The sequence below is a fragment of the Scardinius erythrophthalmus genome, assembly GCF_964197995.2.
Source record: "Scardinius erythrophthalmus genome assembly, chromosome: 19".
NCBI lineage: Eukaryota > Metazoa > Chordata > Actinopteri > Cypriniformes > Leuciscidae > Scardinius > Scardinius erythrophthalmus.
Window position 1 is genome coordinate 20,444,961 of NC_138239.1, and position 13,621 is coordinate 20,458,581.

The following is a 13,621-nucleotide window of genomic DNA, read 5'->3' on the forward strand; positions in this document are numbered from 1 at the left end:
CCCTCCTCTCTCTCTCTCTCTCTCTCTCTCTCTCTCTCTCTCTCTCTCTCTCTCTCTCTCTCTCTCTCTCTCTCTCTCCCTTAATGTCTGTTTCTCTCTGTAATCATGCTATCGACAGGTTTTAAATGAATCATGAATGCAATGCTCACTCTGATGTCATTTCAAACATACACATGAGAAAAGTCCCAGTAGGGCGCAATGTACTGTGTTACAGTATAAGAATTTTCCATATTGATTTGTGCAGGTATTTTACCCTTATTTTGAATTACGTACTGCATTGTGTTTTAGGGTTAAAGTTAATGTCTGTAAACTTAACAGATTATGTCCTGGCAGAAAATGACCAGTACCTTTTCTGTTTTTTTTTTGTTTTTTTTTTTTTTTGCAGGATTTTTTTTTCTTATAGTGTTTGAAAGCCACATATATCTCAATGTACACGTTAAATGTATCTCTCTCTTACAGTATATCTGCGACTTAATTTCTTATTTTAAACTTTATCACAATTTAATATGTTAATTTCTATAGGCAGAAACTGGCTTCTATACAAACATGTGGTGTTATTTATTCAATGAAACACACAAAAATAATTTTTGAATAATATTTTCCTTACAATGACAGTTTTTATAATGGCTACAAAAAACTAAAATAAAATAAAAATCCACATGACTTATACATTCTGATGTGATTCATTCTACAGTAAATCCTTATGTTGTCAATCGGTCTATGGTAAACATTAATTTGGGCACCAGTAAGCACCTTGATAAACTTAAAATTGGGACACTGATTACTCAATTTCCTGCAACACAATATCACACATTAAAACATTACTGGTGTTTATGAACAATATTGCTGTGCTACACACCAGGGCAGATATGGTATCAAGTTTCATTTATCATGAATATACTTTATAACATTATTATTAATTACTTTATAATTGTTCTACATTTCTGTCTGAAGACTGAAGAAAACCTGACAACATTTCTAAGTGAACATATTAAGCAAACTAAATAAAATAGTACAATGTTTATTTTTGGTGCATTGTGGACATTTTTGAATGTGAATGTTGACTGTGAGTTGTTTGAAACACACCCCAAGTCTTTTAAAACTGCGAAGAACCAAATGTAAGCTGTTAAAAATTATTAGCTCCACCGAAGCTCTGAAATCTCATTTAACATTTTTTACATTTAAATTCACCTTATTTTTTACATCATTTAAGCCAAATACCATTGCTTGTGTGTTGAAAAAGTAACTCTTGAGTCTCCACTTTGAATATTCAGAACAGTGAAATTAGATAACTGCAGTAGAAGGAAATAATCTTAATTTTCATCATATATAAAAGTATAGCCTAATATAGACAACTTTTGTGGCATTTTCTGTTCATTTTTGGAGCTTGACCGATGTGGTTACAATAAACTGCCACTGTATGGAAAAGAGGTGCATATACAGATTCTTCACAAGATATGTTTCACAGAAGGACATGAGGGTGAGTAAATAATAACAAAAGTTTCTTTAAGAGCGATCAGTTTCACAGTAAATCAATTTGACTTCTACTTTAAAATGAAGACTTATCAGTGGTTTTCATTTCGCTGTTTCTGTATTTAAAATCTGCCTCTCGGTGATGTGACAGCAGACGAGGTTATCTGTTTTCCTGCTTACATATTAATATGAAAAGATGCCGTCTCGACTGCTCCAGATGTCTCTGCTCGCGGATACCCTCGGGGCCATCGTTATACCCCGCGCGCGCACCTGTCACACACTCTGCTCCCGAGCTCGGTCCAAGCCGGAGCGAGTGAGTGAGCGCGTGTCACTCAGCAGCTCCACCCCTCCGGTAACTACACCCAGCTCACATCCGACCGAACTCGCACATCAGAGACGTTCACCGTTATACAGGTATCCCCTCAACGTCACTACCGTGGCGAAAAGTTATCTTAGGTGTTTTTGTTGGGATTTTGAGGGAACTTACGTGGACTTGGTAGGGTGTAAAAGGTGAAAATGAGAGTGAGGACGATTAAGATGACGGAGTGTAGCTGGACGTACTGGACGCTGTTTTTTCTCTGCGCTCTCGTGCCGCTCCCAGCGCGCGCAGATATCACTTGCACCTCGTGCTTAGCTCCAATACGCCGAAATGAGGCACAAGTGCAGACAACAGCTTTTGTCAGCCGTGATTTTGGAAGTGTACCGGACGGCAGCACTGATAAAAACTGGAAGTGGGGAATTGATGGAGCTCAACTTTACCCTGAAGCGCACATAAAGTCTCCTTCTGTGTCCTGGAGAGAGACACCGGAGAACTTGCACGTATCCCAAGCGGAACGGACGAGCCCAGCTGAGGAAAAAGACGGAAAAGTTTATCCAACAAGGTTTCCTGAGGAAATCAAAGTAAACAGGAGGGAAAAGCGCAGTCTGTTTCCGTCTGACAGCGCGGCCGGTTCTCGGTTCGAGTTCAGGCGTACCGGAGGAGTTGACGGTTCCGGGAAGAGTCCGAGGCAGAATGAACCACACCTGATTACGTCCACCTTTGCGTTGTCTGGAGATTCTGTTCATAACCAGGCCATGGTGCTGTGGTCCGGACACAACAGCAGCGTGAGTTTAAACTTTATCCATGCATCACATTTTAGAGAGCCATAATTATACTTGTAAAGTTAAAACTGAGCAACTGGGTCATTTTATCTGTTGTTTTATTGTGATGGACTGTAGTTCACGCACACGACTGGTGCGTGGCAGCTGCAAAACCGTGCACGCGTCACCATTTCTTTCAACACCGTTCTTTCTTTGTTGTAAAAAAAAAAAAAATTAAGAAAAAAAGATAAAGAAAACCCTCTCTTGTGTGTTTACGGACAGAGACTGCAACCAAGCCGTATCATCCAAAGAGTCCGTGCAAATACGCGTGCATTTGACAGACCACGAATTAATCCATGAATGAAATCAATCAAACAGTCAATCTGTCTCCCCTTAGCATTAATTTCTTTAATGAATGTCTATTTTCCATAAATAATTATATTGATTATTGGAAGCCACTGGTTCTCATTTAACACCCGTCCATATATTTTTCTATTATTTTGATGAATGATCATAATAGCCTCATTTTGCTTGTCATTATACTTTCTCTGAAACTCTTTTATTTAAATGGCAGATTTGAAGTTTTGCATGGAAAGATTGCACTGAAGATTTTTTACTGCGTGTTGTTACTGTGCCTTATGATTTCATGTGATAAACAATACAATAATTCTTGTTTTTAGTCTCTCCAAACATGCCCTACACCCGATTAACCGTACTTATATGTTTACTTCCTTACTACACACTGTGCAAAAAGAGTAGAATGCCAGAATGTGTAGTATTTATGAAACTCTAGGCAAGCAATACCCGGATGACCTACTGCATCTGCTTAGATACTGAAGTGTGCAGCTAGTGGACACTTTTCTGTCCCATAAGTCCACAGGAGCTGAGAGAAGTAGAAATATTACAATAAACTGTCTCAGAATTGTGAGCCAAGTGCTGTAGATAAGAAAGTTGTTTCTTGTGGATAAATTGTTCATATTTAACACTTAAAGCGGGTGTTGTTAAATCATAGGTCAAAAGACAATGTCAACATGGTGGAAGAAGTATAAAGATGCAGTTTTTTCTTTATCTGATCCACTGCATACTGAAAAAGTACAGGATTTCGGACACAGCTTTAGTCTGATTTGCCAGATCATCCCATTCTTCATTAGGGCATCTGTTCTGGGATGCAGATGTTTCAGATGAACCTGCCAGAAATGCAGTTTAAATGAACACAGTGTACAATTCAGAAGAATGAATTAATATTACTTTAATATGACTGTCATTTATTTGCCTGCTACACTTTACTTTTTTAACAATCAATTTCTTTCATCAATAATCTATTTGCTGCATCTGCTCTAGCACCCTGGGTCCTCTGCTTGTATTTCTCCATATGCTGCTGTGGTTTGAGTGACGCCTTTTTTTTATATCTTTGGTAACCTGAACTCATTCCTTTTCCTTCACAATTTCTGTGCCTCATCTGAAATATAAATGACTGACTCTGTCAGCATACTTTTTAGATTGGCAGGGTAATACCTGCAGAATTTATGTATGTGTGTGTGTGCGTTTCTGCCTTCTGCTGATGCCATCGGTGTATCTTTTACCAAACCGCATGAGTGATGTTTTTGCGAAGCCACAGATGCAAACTGAACGTCAGAGAAAAGATAGCATCCACACAAACTCTTTCTTCCTGTGTGTCACTATCTCACCCTGACATACACACATTTATGCATTGCACAGAGACATTTGTTGTATTGATTTGGCACATTTGACACTGCCATCCATAATGAACCACCAAATTGTTTAAAGGATAACGCACTCAATAATACGTTAAAAAACATCATACACAATCATGACGTTAAATGAAAAATGAGGCCCATATGGTAGTTTGAAAAGATCCGTTTAGGAAATGATGTTAGCATGAGAAGAGATGACACCGGTAGCCTCTCAGCGGCAAGCAACAAATGAAGCCCTCTGTCATGCCAGTTTTCATCAAATGTGAAGCCTTTCCTTTTGCTTCCTGTAGACACTCTGTCTTATTACCACACAAGTGATAAAGCTAATGTCTGGCCTTTCACACCTCTGTTGGACCTCACTCAATCCCTGACACACACACACACACACACACACAGTTCTATTTGCACACAAGGATGCATTGGGCAATAATAATAATGACACTTTTTACTGTTACAGCCCAGCCTGCCTTAATTCTGCAATCTTAAAGTGATAGTTCACACAAAAATGAAAATTGTCAACATTTACTCACCCTCATGCTGTTCCAAACCCATAAGACTTTGGTTAATCTTCGAAGGTTTCCCTCCATTAAAAGTCCAGGTGACGGAAACTTAAAAAGATAATAAAAGCATCATGAAACAGAAGCGGTCTAATCCAAGCCTTGTGAAGAAATATGATCGCTTTATATGATGAACAGATTCTTCAATTTTAACATAACCAAATTACATTTAATTTCATAACAATGCAACATACATTTATCACTTAGTCTAACGCTTTCAGATATTAAAAATTAATATATTTGTATTTAAATAAATAGATGTATTATATGCGCTAGTATATTAAATGTAAGTATGGTCATTTCTGTTGTATTTATTTACAGATATAAATTATTTTATCATTGCTCAAACTCCTCTAATATGCAAAACTCAAATTTCATCTATCTGTGATGATTTTGCAGGGTGAACCAAATGAATGAATTTTGTGAAGTGAAGTGAACTTCAACAGATATCCCCTACTTGGTGAGTAGGGCACATAGTGAACACAGATTAGGGATACTGCCATTCGCAGATACAGTCTGCTTTTTATGATGGTACTCATTTGGCAACTTACTTGGCTCGTGTTTTACGCCTTTCAAATAGAGTAACGTTTGCATGCAAGGATTTGCTTTATTTTGATGTTAGTGGCTTTAGCGACCAAATTGATCCACATCGTTCAGCAGTTTTCCTGAAGAGGAGTGTGTGTGTGTGTGTGTGTGTGTGTGTGTGTGTGTGTGTGCAAGAAACTGTGTGTTCTGCTGAAAGCATACTCTCTTAGGCCTAATGTCACTGAAAGCTGAAAGCTTTCACTTTTGATTCACGGCAACTGAGAGGCTGTTTGGCCGCTTTCTCAATTGTAAAAACAATCAATGAAAATCCATAAAGATGATGGAAATGCAAGAGAATAATTTTGCTGCCCCTGCAACGCCTGCCCTTGGGTCCTGATCCATAGTTTGCCCTCCAAAGTCCACGCTGACATTTTCTCTGAGAGGAGCCCCCGCAGAGCAAGAAATCATTGTAAAGGTGGGGTTTGTGTATTTCGTTGTCTAGACAAAACGGATCTTATGCAAATGTGGCTAAGGAAGCACATCTCCAGGGGAAGTCTCTCCATGGGAGTTTGATTGCGATCAAGCAGTGATTTTAGTGTTTAAAAAAAACTTTCCGGCCTGCTGTGAGAGAATCGCAGATTATGGCTGTACAATCATAGGTTGCACAGGGTTTATTTTGTTAGCCTGTCTGTAGCGCTCGAGTTTCATGTTGATGCTCTGTTGATGCCCTACAGGAAGATAGCAGTCAACTATGTCCAAGTGTGGGCTTGTGCATGCGTTCATGTGAAATTTTGCAAGGGTGTGTGCGCATGTGTTCATGCGAGTACACATGGCCTGCGGAGAGCATGAGGGATGTCCTTGAGTTTGGCTGTCCATCCAAATGTCTACACATCCTCCAACAATTTCACTCTGGAGTGACAGCCAAAGTGTGTGTGTGTGTGTTCTAGACCTGTGTGTCTTTGTGTCCTATCTATCTCAGGGCAGCAGAGTGGCTGAGCTTGTAGCAGTACACACTCTGACTCGGGGACACATCAAGCCTGGTTAGTTTTAAAGGACTTTTCAATATTAGGGCGGTTTGAGAGGAAGTCAGTGTTTTAGTTTTGCGGCAAGTCACTGCTGGCACTTCAAAAAAGTTTATTCAAAAAAGTACTTTTTTTTTTCAATAGTTTATAAAAATGTGTAGAACATTGGTGCACAAAGGCTGCATTTATTTGACCAAGAATACAGTAAAACAATATTATACAATATTGTTAAACCTTTATATAATTTTAAAATAATATATTCTGACCGAATACTTTATTCTGACATTCTGTCACATGATCCTTCAGAAATCATTCTAATATGCGGATTTGGTGCTCAAGAAACATTTATTATTATCGATGTTGAAAACCATTGTGCTGTTTTTCAGGATGGAATAGAAAGTTCATAAGAACAGCATTTATATAATATATATATATATATATTTTGTAACATAATAAAAATCTTTATTATCCATTTTGATCAATTTAATGTATCCTTGCTGAACAAAATTATTCATCTTTCTGTTCCCAAACCTTTGAACTGTATATTAAAAATGTTTTTGTTCCAGTATTCCCTTTTCTTTCATTTGTTCAAAGATGATGAAAAATGATAGAAGTTTCAACAAACTACAGTATGCTTTAATACTAAAATGAAGTTCTTGAATGAATGCTCATGCAATCTAAGGTAGAGTTAGCCTACCTATATGTTTTATATTAGCCACCGCCATAACTTCCCAAAACTTACTAGTCCAGGTGGGGATTTTACAGCTTCTGTCCAACTGTTTCCAGACAGCAAGTCATATCCATTTACCTGAATCATGATCAAGTGAATCTGCACATTAATTTGTCACCTAATGTGCAGAGCTGGTTGCATAATCTCAGGATTTATTCTCTCAAACCCTGAAATCTCATAATCATTATTAGAATCTACCAGAGCAATGCGAATATAGTTTTGTTAAACTCCATGTTTTACAGATTCATGTATTGTGTCACTTACTAATCATTTTAAAATCCTATGATTTATGAGACACAGCCATTCCAAAGTATACGAATATCCAGTACCAATATAAATTTGAAGCTAAAATAATTTGTCATTTGCTCAGCACAGAGATTTATGGACAAATTCAAGGGAAAGTGAAAAAAAAAACCAGCCCAACTCTTAACATTTCTGAAGCCAAGGATTATAAATATCTACAATTTAAAATTCTTCCTTTTGTCATTGTAAAAAATATTGTTGTAAAGCTTGACAATCTTTTAATATTATGGTTCCTTAAAGTCATCCTTAAACCTAAATAATTAGACGTGTGATACTCTTGATCTTCTTTTCAGGTTATCCTGCTATATGCACACATTTGCAAAACTCCATCACTCAAATATTTGCTGAAACTCACAAATGTGGTGGTGATGGTAAGTTCAGTCAAGTTCAAATTTCTGACTGTCACTTCTGTAAAGGGGACTGCAGTACAACACTTTGCCAATTCAGTCATTTATCTGTAAATGCTGCTTCTTTAAAGGGGTGGTATAATGCCCTTTTCACAAGATGTAAAATTAATCTTTAATGTTCAATACACCCCAGAGTGTGTATGTGAAGTTTTAGCTCAAAATAGCCCACATATATTTTTTATATAGCATGTTAAAGTTTGCTATTTTTGAGGGTGAGCAAAAACGCACCGTTTTTGTGTCTGTTCCTTTAAATGCAAACGAGCTGCTGCTCCCAGCACAGAGGGCGGAGCTTCAAGAGCTTGTGTCCTTTTACTTCACACAGACATGCACTGAAAATTTCAAAAACGTTTAGCCTTTTATGTTCAAACCGGAGTCAGAAAGATAGAGAGACTCAAAAAGAAGTGACAACATGTAGACAACATTTCTCAATGGTTAGTTGATGAATTTATGTAGCTTAGTTATCTTCTAGTCATTGATTAGCATATTCTGTCTTGATAATCTATAAATCACGTTCCCGGGGGGTTCGTGATGTCACTAACCAGGGAAGAATATCGTGTAGTCCCTACCAGCTGTTTGTTGTAGTCCTTAAAAGCAATTTTTTTTAAAGAAAATATCATCATTTTCTTTGAACTTTGAGCTTTGTAACTTTGCAGATGTTGTTTATGCTCAAACAGCAACATTACACACTAACTAAAGTTAGAAAAGTGAAATCATATTCAACCACCCCTTTAAAGTCGAGGTTGACCAAAAATGGATTTTCAGAGGTGGGAAGAACATCATATTTCTGATTTATAAGAAGATAAAATCTGTATATTGAATGTGCTAAATATGTCCTTGGTCTTTCTATAGCCCTTTATACCCGTGACATGCCATGACATGCATAGAGCCTACAAAAGTGCAAAATGTATGAAAACTCAGGTGCAGTTACAACCAAAAATCACAATAAACCCAAATCTCAAAAGAATCCAAAAAAAAACAGTATAACTAGAAAATTTTACATTATATATGGATAAGAAAATGAAGCACAAACAGCTTAAATGACTTCAAATAACCTCCCTTCTCTTTGTTTTCATTTGTCAAAGTGAACATGAGTAACTCAATGGTAAATCATGCTCATGTGGTGTGTTTTTTTTTATAACATTCTATCTATATTAATAATTATACAATACTAATAATATTAGACTATAAAGAGTGATTGAAATTTATGTACTACATGTAAGATTTATGCTTTCTTTTTCCCAGATGAAGTTGTATGTGCTGACAGGGCACATTCCCATATACTCAAATTTTCTTGCTTGCTTTGACTTTCATTTAGTGCGCTTTATGATTATCTAATCAAAATAACTAAATATGCATTAAAGTAACAGTAAAAATAAGAATATTTAGCTAATGTAAATAGTTAACGAAAAAAGAATGCAATATATTTTATAAACTAGGCTATATTTTATTTTGCCCCTGAGTTTCAATTTGGGTCAACTTTAGTGGATGTATGAAGGCAGTTTGGTCTTCTTTCTGAATTATATCTTTATTGATTTAAAATGTAACAAGCTTATTTTTGTGAAAAGTTTTGCTTAAAATTTTTAAACTATATTTCTTTAAAATAAACGCTATTATATAGAAGCGTTTTCGACACATAGTTGATTAAGTGTCCAAATACATTTTTGGGGCTACTGTATATCTCAATAATAAAATGTGCTCAATAATAATAAGATACGTGAAAGCGCCCATGTACCCTTCACATTCAAATGTATGCAGACCAGTGACCTGTTTTTCCTTCCAATGGGATTCGCAGTGACGGATTTATTCATTATGAGCCATCCAGGCTTTGTCTCAGTACTGAATATTAATGAGCATGCAGATTAATTGTGGTCATTGTACACTTTCCAGGGATGTAGAGAGCAAGTGTCAGAAGTGACCTGGAGATGAGAGATGAGAGCATTTGTCATTGGTCTTTAGAGAGAGTGTGTGTGATTCTGTGTGTGTATATGTGTTTGGCACTGATGTGTGTATGCCTGTGAATGTCTTTGAGACCTGTGTGTGTCCGTGTGTGTGTGTCTAATTATTGGTCTGTAGAGAGTCAGCTTGTCTCTCTGTCTTTTTAATTAAAGGCAGAGGCAGCGGAGGTCGAGTGGGTATCCAGACTCTGGAGAACGGCTGTGAAAGACATAGAGAGGAGCAAAGGAAGCCAAAGAAACAAAGGAAGTCAGATCAAAAAAAAAAAAAAGCAAAACATAGAGGTCAGAGAAAATTTAGAGAGCAGGCTATTATAACCCAATTCTGCCACAGAAAGGAAGTGACATCACAGAAACGGTGTTCAGAGGGAGCAGAGATACGTTCAAGTCAAAGTAAAACCCTTCGGTGTCTTTAATGCTAATGATGCAACTTTTTTTTACTCATTCTCTTTGTTTTGACTTTGTTCAGATGGCAGCTCAGTTCAATCTATTTTTACCTCAGTGGCAAAACTTTCAGTCATATTTCTAGCCCTTTAACCCCAGTGACAGCTTGTGCTAATGCTCTGTGTCAGGTCTGAAAAATAAATCTCCTCTAAAAGGCTACATCCTTTTAAAAATGACTAACACCTCTGTTTAACATTTTGTGGAGAGGAGCCATTAATATTTATCACTTTATATGGGCCAATAATCTCACAGCATGTTTTTCAGGGAGCTAAACAGCTCATTGTTTATCCTTTTAACAACTGACTTTTTATTAGAATGCAAAATATTAATACTTTTCTCCCTTTTTTTCTTAACATTTGTTTTTGCTCATTGTTCAGATGATGTGCTGCAAGCATTCATTATAGAGGAAATTGTCAGCCTTATTCTGTAATTTTTGTTGTTGTTTAAACAAACTAAAATGCTCTATAGATAAATATTACATGTAGGCTCTGTTACACAAGTAACTCTACACTAGTACAAAACCATTAGGGGGTGCAGTTTACTTTGATTTTCCTTAAAATAAATAATTTCACTTGATTAAATTAGGAGCATTACAATATCAGTCTATAATTCAGCTATTGTACGCCTTAAATATGAAAAGCATTGCTTAAATATTAAGTAGCCAGTTAAAGTGGTTTCCTTTTTTACCCTGTATTCAAAAGTCATTTCAAATGTAATTTAGGCTAAATCTATTACTATAGATTTGTATTTTTAGAATACATTTTTTTATTTAATATAGAAGAACTGGTAACACTCTACAGTAAGGTCCCATTAGTTAACCGTTTTTTAATGCATTAACAATGAGAAATTAATTTGTTACAGCATTTATTATCCCTTGTTAAAGTTAATAAAAATACAGCTGTTCATATAGTTCATGTCACCTCAGGTCCATTAATTAATGGTAAAATATACAACTTTTAATTTTAGTAATTAACATTAACTAAGGTTAATGAATGCTTTAGAATCATTTTTCAATGTTAGTTCATGTTAATTAATGTAGTTAACTAATTTTAACAAATGGAACTTATTGTAAAGTGTTACTGAACAACTAACACCAGTTTAATATCAGTATAATTTGATTATCTTGGCTCATGCATCAGTTTGGTTTAGTGTTTCTTTTTTTTTTCATTAGAAATGTTTACATTTTACATGTTTTTTTTTTTTAGACATTAAAGACATTAAAGACAATTGTGTGTAGGGTTAGCATTGGCCTTCTCTGCATGGGTGAATAGTTGAGATCTGTATCTCATAGGGTTCTTCAGTGGTTTTATTATCTTTGAGGTGACATGGTCTCACAGGACAGACAGTCCTATTCTTGTGAACAAAGAAACACTCAAAAGCACATTGATTTTGTGAAGGAGAAAAGGCTTACTTCTTTAAATGCAGATTCTATTAACTGCTTTTTTCTTTTACATGCAGATACACCCCCTATACATCAAATGGTCACTGAAGGCATTAGTTTGAAGACTAAAGGGCTAAAATTGGATTGTTTTAAGAAAATAATTTTGACTTGTCTCTCTGTTAAACTAAATTGCATTTATTTACGCATTGTAATGCTCTTACAATGAAAGTCTAATAAGGTCATTCCACTGGAGTGTAAAACCTGCATTCTTGTTTAAGCACTTATACATGTAAGTGTTTTAACAATACATTGTTTTAAAAACAGCATGATTAATTGTATATTTTTACTGTTCCAAATTAAAGTCCAATGCTGTATGATTGCCATATAAACTTTTTTAACTGAGGAGAACAAGTCTACATTAATGTCTGTTGTAATCAGTCGCATGTCACAGTTGTTGTCAAAAGAAATATTCAGTTGTTGGCAGAAAGGGTTGTTTCATTGTTTCAATGTTGTTCAATTGGGCAGAAAGGGAGTGACCACCTATAATCTATATGTGAGGTTAGATAAAGGTATGCACTGAACTGTATGTTAAGTTAAATTGTACAGTTGTGAAGACCTCACTCTGTTGTTGTAAAAATTAGGCTAATCAGTGCCGATCCACCCTATATGCATTTATTTAATAACTGTTTTGGACATCATACACATTGCGGCAGGTAATGACATGCGCCTCGACATATGGCCATATGGCTTCCAAACAAAGCTATCTGTCCATAGCAGAAAAAAAAGTAAATGCACCAAGAACGAAGTATAGGCACGTAGTTTTGAAACATTTTAATTCTTATTTAGTCTTGACAAACCAATAACTCCAGTCCAGATCTCTGGGTTCAATATTAGTCCACTGTGTTTCGTTAGAAATGCCCCACAAAGAAATTTAATTTTAAGTCTGTGTCAGTATGTACATCAATAATCAAAATGCTCATATGGGTGGTTAAATGTATAAGAAATAAACACATTCCTGTTCAGTCATACAAGCTGTCCTGTGAGTCCTGTCACGTGCTTTAGTTTAGAAACATTGCACATTAGTCTAAAGTTAGTACATTTAGAGAATTATTGATGTATTTTCATATGTTTACTTAAGCTTTCTTGGGTAAACTATATTTATCTCGCTTTAGTTTCGTTAGTAAATCACACATTTGGTAAACCTTTCAGCTTTGTGTTTGTAATAGTTTTTTTTTTTGACAGCTAGTTGATGTTAGAGTGATATTTTCATAAAGCATTTATTTAGCTATTTTACTTGTTCTTACTGGCAGTTTAATGTGTTTTCTATAATGGGTTTCCTGTGACATTATGTACTTTTTTTCATAAAGTATGCATGCGTGCAGTCCGTGCATATGGAATACCATTGTCATTAGTATTAATGTTTATTGAAATTCAACTCACTGTATGTTGTTTGTTGACAGTGAAACGGCTCTGAATTTAATTAAGATATGGATGTTTATTTCACGTGATACCTTTCTCAAAAATGAGTTTTAAGAGGACATCTGTGAATACACTATCATAGCAAAACACAGTACCCCTAGTACTAGCTTTATGGTTATGCATGTGTATGTATGTTGGCAGAAGCTCATGTGCCAGTAATTCGTCTGAAAAATGGAGCATGGAACATGACTTAAGATTCAAGGAGTTTTGCAACCAAAACACTTGCCCAGTTCTCTAAGCTGTAGAAACACTCAAAAATAAACAAAACAAAAAGTACAAGTACAAGAATACAATATAAAGCCGTATAACTGAACATATGCTCAAAATTTCTAAGTTTGGTTACACATAAAGATTTATATATGCGTGTGTGTGTGTGTTTATGTGTATGCTTACATGAAGGTTTCTTTTTATATCATGCAGTAAGATAAACCTCCCAGCTGTTGCCAGCGTTATGAAGGCTGCTGCCCTCAGCAGAAACTTTGTGCACAACGTGTGTATGTGTGTTGTGTATGAATGTGTGCGGAAATGTGCACCTGCTTGCGCTCTAAGTGAG

General features: G+C 35.9%; 1 protein-coding gene across 1 annotated transcript in view; it reads left to right on the plus strand.

The window, feature by feature from the left end:
- Positions 1-2,010: 2,010 nt before the first annotated feature.
- Positions 2,011-13,621, plus strand: part of sorcs3b (sortilin related VPS10 domain containing receptor 3b) — a gene marked incomplete at its 5' end in the record, with an annotated part of 59,290 nt that continues 47,679 nt past the window's right edge. The window contains one exon of the mRNA XM_081347820.1: positions 2,011-2,577. Within this exon, the coding sequence (XP_081203946.1) occupies positions 2,011-2,577 (567 nt within the window). The remainder of the gene's footprint in view (positions 2,578-13,621) is intronic.